This window comes from Centrocercus urophasianus, unplaced genomic scaffold, assembly GCF_019232065.1.
Source record: "Centrocercus urophasianus isolate 14NV4802_14NV808 unplaced genomic scaffold, USGS_Curo_1.0 seq_408, whole genome shotgun sequence".
NCBI classification, from domain to species: Eukaryota; Metazoa; Chordata; class Aves; order Galliformes; family Phasianidae; genus Centrocercus; species Centrocercus urophasianus.
In genome coordinates this window covers 1-5,121 of record NW_024884987.1, presented here as the reverse complement: position 1 = coordinate 5,121, position 5,121 = coordinate 1, and the positions used below count along the sequence as shown (strand labels likewise).

The 5,121-nt window shown below is 62.2% G+C and overlaps 2 protein-coding genes across 2 annotated transcripts in view; one reads left to right on the top strand and one right to left on the bottom strand.

The window, feature by feature from the left end:
* The window catches only part of LOC122168113 (separin-like), a 12,421-nt gene extending 12,061 nt beyond the window's left edge, over positions 1-360 (bottom strand). The window contains exon 1 of the mRNA XM_042833173.1: positions 333-360. The gene's annotated coding sequence lies outside the window, so the exon portion shown is untranslated. The remainder of the gene's footprint in view (positions 1-332) is intronic.
* A 1,788-nt stretch (positions 361-2,148) lies between these two features.
* On the top strand, positions 2,149-5,118 carry LOC122168112 (guanylate-binding protein 1-like; the record flags this gene model as incomplete). Its single annotated transcript, XM_042833172.1, has 8 exons — positions 2,149-2,889; positions 2,966-3,093; positions 3,178-3,287; positions 3,376-3,560; positions 3,909-4,169; positions 4,247-4,527; positions 4,595-4,807; positions 4,870-5,118. Coding segments are annotated over exons 1-8 (1,854 nt in total), but the record flags the coding sequence as incomplete, so codon positions are not given.
* Positions 5,119-5,121: the final 3 nt, after the last annotated feature.

Here is a 5,121-nt window from a genome sequence, read left to right as displayed (position 1 = left end):
CCCTCCCAACACACCGCAATCCTCCCTGCAGGGTTTCCCCCCTCCCCAGCCCCAATCCTCAGCCTCCCTAAGGACTGAACCCCCCCTCAGCTCTCCCTTTCAAGGACTTCAGTCCATTTGCAGCCCCAATCCTACACCATCCGGGACCCTGAAGCCTCTCAGATTCCCACCCCCCTCCCACGACCCCCTTAAATCCCCCCACACCCCTCCCTCCAACTCCTCAGCCCAAGGCCTGCAGGGTGCCTCCATCTCCTCTCATTCTCCATCTGCAGGCCCTCCAGGGCCCCCCCTCAGCCTTTCCCAAAGCCCCCCGACCCCCCCCCCGGACTCACCCCAGCCCCTCCGCCACCGCCTCCAACTGAGTTCCGGCCCCGCCACGCGCCCCGTTCAAATCCCGCCCGCAGCCAATCAGCGCGCAGCGCCCCGCGCGGGGCACGCCGGGAGTTGTAGTCCTGAGCTCGGCCCCGCGCCGCGGAACCGGGCCGGAAAACGGGGAACGGGAACGGCCTGGGCGCGAGCACCGGGAAAACGCTTCTTTATGGCCCGGAAACGTTAAACGGGATCGGAAAGGAAAACGTGCGGGAAGGTCCGGGCGCTGGGCGCCGTGGGGCAGCGCTGCCGCTGCGCTCCTCCCCCGCGCTGCGGTGTCCTTGGCGAGGAGCGGCCGGAACACCTGCGAGATACCGGCCTTATCTCGGACCGCAGCACGGCGCTGCGGCCCTGGGGAGAAAACCGAGAGCAGCGCAGCCCAAGCAGCGAGCCGGCAGGCGGAGCGGGGCTCTTATCAGAGCAGTTCGAGTCCCGAGCGATCGCTGCTCCGCGCGGCGCAGGGGGAGGATTCGTGCCCCTCTGCGTCACGCAGAGGCAGCGATGTTCGTTTCTGTGCCGGTCTGGGCGCCGAGTTCCCCGAAACAAAGCGAAAGGAAAACCTCCCGTTCGTTTCCACGGGTGCTGCAGCAAAGAGCACGGCGCGGTGAGCTGACGGAAGAAATTCCCAGCGGCCGAACGCCGTTTTTCAGCGCAGCTCTGCGTTCCCATCGGTGGATCAGAGCCTGCAGGGCTGTCCCGCAGCTGCACTGATGGCAGCGTTGCTCAGTGCTGCCCACGCAAAGTCGATACGATGTCCTTATCAGCATGTATGACATGATTAATGCTTGCTTGCAGCACCATAGGAGCCTCTCGTGTTGTGGTTGCGATGCAGCGCTGCAGGAGGGGAGGCACACTGCACAACTGTCCTGCCTTAGCAAAGCAAAAGAAACACAACAACAAAAAAATGGTGCCAGCTTTATGGAGCCCTTAAACCAGGATCCGAACACCGGGCAGAATTGGCCTAAAATCTGATTGAGGGCATTGAGACATTCCCTGGTGTTGTCCTTATCTGTGTGTGCAGACGCCTCTGGCTGTCCTGGCAGCCCACAGCATCCTTTGGGTCAAAACGAGTCGTTGTGAGGCTCTCAGCAGGGTTAAAGATAACGGAGGTGTTGGAGGCAAACCCAGAGGGCCGACAGTGGACTGACAGCAGACGGTCACAGCGCTGTCAGAACAGGGTGGAAGAGCATCAGATGGGGCTGCACACTTTGTGAGTCACTGGGAGCCGATGGGGTTGCGATTTGGGGAATGCAACGAATGCGTAATACACGAGGCAACGCAGTCTGTTCACGAACGATCGGCTGGGGGGGAATTTCTGGAGGGTTAAACCAAAGCTGCCCATAAGAATGCCTTCCTAACCTAATTAAGTAGTGACGCTTCTGCTGGTGCGCTTCTTCGAATCGATTCCTTCGTTTCGCACCTTTCTTTGGCCCACGCAGGCGGACGGCAGGCAGCTCCACATCCGGCCGGGCAGCGCTGCCGGGATGGGCGCTGCGCTCCCCGCACTGCCGGCTGCGGGCCGCCCCTGCCGTGATTGCGGTGCTCCGGACCGCCGCTCAGCCGCGATGCAGCGGTCGGAGGTCGATGCCAGCCGCGGACCAATCGCCGCGCGTCTTTCACCCGCGACGCGCGGTACGTCCAATGGGAGGCAACTCTGCTCTCCCCGTCCCCATCGGAGCCAATCAGCAGCGAGCCACGGGGCAGTGGGCGGGGCCACCTCCGCGGAACCGAAAGCAAAACCAAAGCGTGGCCTTGAGGGCGGCGCGAGGCGCAGCGACAGCATCGCGACAGCGGCACCTCGCCGGGACACCGCCCCACAACGCAGCGCCGCCGTCCCACGGCGGAATGTCGCCATCCCGACACGCAGTGACCCCCTGCCGCACAGCCTGGAGCCGCGTGCTGAGTCACGGTGCTGCTGTGGCTGTTCGTGGAGCTGCTGTGCTGCTGTGGCTGCACTGTGGCTGTTCTGTGGAGCTGCTGTGCTGTTGTGGCTGCACTGTGGCTGTTCTATAGAGCTGCTGTGCTGTTGTGGCTGCACTGTGGCTGTTCTGTGAAGCTGCTGTGCTGTGGTACCTCTGTACTCCAGCTGCCCCATGGTGCAGCACAGTGGTCCCAATGCTACTCCTTGCCCCTCCAGGAGCAATGGGTGTTGTCACCCAGCTGTGGCTCTTTCCCCTATCAGTGCTTCATGCAGTACATTCGCTAATAGTGAAACGCCCAGGCGTTTTCACTTCGGGGCAGCGCAGGGTTTTCTGGGTAAGCACAGGAAGCAGCGGCTGAGGGCGGGCCGGGGGGCTTCCTGTTCTGTTGCAGACAGCAGGAAAACCATGGAGGCCGCCGTGCCCCCAATGTCAGCTCCGCTCTGCCTGGTGCACAACCAGGACTGCAAGCTGTCCCTCAACCCCGCAGCGCTGGCAGTTCTGCGCGGCGCCACTCAGCCAGTGGTGGTGGTGGCCATCGTTGGGCTTTCTAGAACTGGGAAGTCCTTCCTGACGAAGCGGATGGCACAGAAGTGCACCAGTAAGCCGGGCTGTGGGGGTGGTTCTCTTCATTCTGGGGGCATCTGGGGAGATTTCTGATGGCTCTGTGCCCACAGGCTCCCCACTGGGCAGCGCGGTGCAGAAGCAAACAGAGGGCATCTGGATGTGGTGTCTGCCGCACCCGTGCAAACCTGGCGTGACGCTGGTGCTGCTGGACACCGAGGGGCTGGGAAACCCCTGCAGAGTGAGTGCGGGGGGGGGGGGGGGGGGCGGCTCCATACCTCCCCCACACCCCTCCAGATCCCCTCTAACATGGCTGCGGGTTCAGGGTGACATCCGCAACAACACCTGGATCTTCACGTTGGCGCTGCTGCTTTGCAGCACCCTGGTGTACAACAGCATGCACACCGACAGCCACACGATGCTGGAGAGCTTGAGGTACGGGGACGGCTGGGAGGGCGGCGAGGTGGGGACAGCGGGGACAGTGTGACAGTGTGAGCGGTGACACGGTGACACGTGCCAACAGTTTGCTGGCAGATCTGAAGAATTACGTGCGTGTGCGAGCGCAGGCGGACGGCACTGGGCCAGAAGACGAGTTCGCCCGTGTCTTCCCTGGCTTCGTCTGGGTCGTGCGTGACTTCAAGCCGCAGGAGGGCGAGCGGCCCATCAGCGCGGATGAGTACCTGGATCAGATACTGCGCCCATGGAACAGTAAGGCAGTCACTGTGCGTCTCCATCTGTCACCGTGTGTCCCTAAGGGCAGAGCACTGCTGACATGCAGCGTCTGAGGCGCAGACTCAGATGTGAACGATCCAAATCCTTTATTGCAGATTCTAACATCCCTTATATACATCTCCAAGCTCCCTCCCGTAACTTTCCATCCCTACAACGTGCCCTGAACACTGAAGTCTCCCTCACGTCCAGGCAGTAGCGGCCCACACAAATTCTCGTCCGCTCAGAGCCGCGCGTTGCTTCTACTCGCGCTTCTCCAGTCGGGTCATCGTCCCACGATGGCCCCCAGAAACAGCCTTTGTTCTCACTGTCTTCTTCCACTTCCAGATTTCCGCATCAAATCTGTAGGGTTCTTTCTACTGAAGGACAAAAGCAAGGTGCAGCTCTGCCTACGCAGCTTCTTCCCTCACCACAAGATGTTCATGCTGGAGCGGCCGGCGGCCGACAGGGACCTGGCACAGCTGGAGGTGCTGCGGGAGGATCAGCTCCAGCCACGCTTCAGACAACAGGAGGAGGCCTTCTGCCAGCACATCTGGAAAGAGGCGCCAGTGAAGGTGCTGCTGAACAGCAGCCCGGTGACAGGCAGAAGTGAGCAGTGGTAGCGCGAGGACGGGTGGCACGCGGGGGTTTGTGCGTGGGGGTGACGTGCGACTGTCACCTCTCAGCGCTGGCGCGCCTGCTGGAGGCTTACATGGCAGCCATCAGCTCCGGCTCCGTGCTCTGCGTGGAGAGCGTGCACACGGCGGTGACAGAAGCTGAGAACAACGCGGCGGTGGAGATGGCGGCGGCCAAATACCGGCGGGGCATGGAGCAGGACCTGGTGCTGCCCACGGCTTCGCTCGACGCGCTGATGGCCGCGCACCAGGACTGGAAGAAACGCGCCATCGCCTTCTTCCTGTCCCAAGCCCTTGACGGCACGGAGCAGCATTACCAGGCACTGCTGATGGTGCGTCACCAGCACGGCGTGGGGATGGGGCTGATTTCTGTGCACTGAGCGCTGCTTCTTGGCACAGGACAAACTGGAGGCGGCCAAGGAGGAGTTCTGCCGGCGCAACGAGGCAGCGTCGCAGCAGCGATGCCGGGCGGTGCTGAGGGAGCTGTGGGGGGACATGGAGCTCCGTGTGCAGCGTGGGGACTACGTGGCACCGGGGGGGATACGGCTGTTCAAGAAGGACCTGAAGCGTATGCAGGAGGAGTACAAGAGGAGGCCTGACAAGGGCGTCAAGGTGAGCAGGGGGTGGGTGCAATGGGGCGGTGGAGACGCTGTGCCTCACGGTTGTACCGTCAGGAGGAGGAGGTGCTGGAGAAGTTCCTGCGGGTGAAGGGACTGGAGATGATCGAGATGTGGCTGGAAGGGGTGGACCAACAGTGTAAGGAGGTGCTGGCTGAGGCGAGAGCTGCAATGCAGGCTGTGGAGAAGCAGCTGGAGGAGCACAAGCAGAACATGGTGCAGTTGACCAAGATGTGGGTCGTCAAGGAGATGCTGGAGCTGCGGGTCCACAGTTTGGAGGAGCAGCAGAAAGTGATGTTGGCTGAGGTG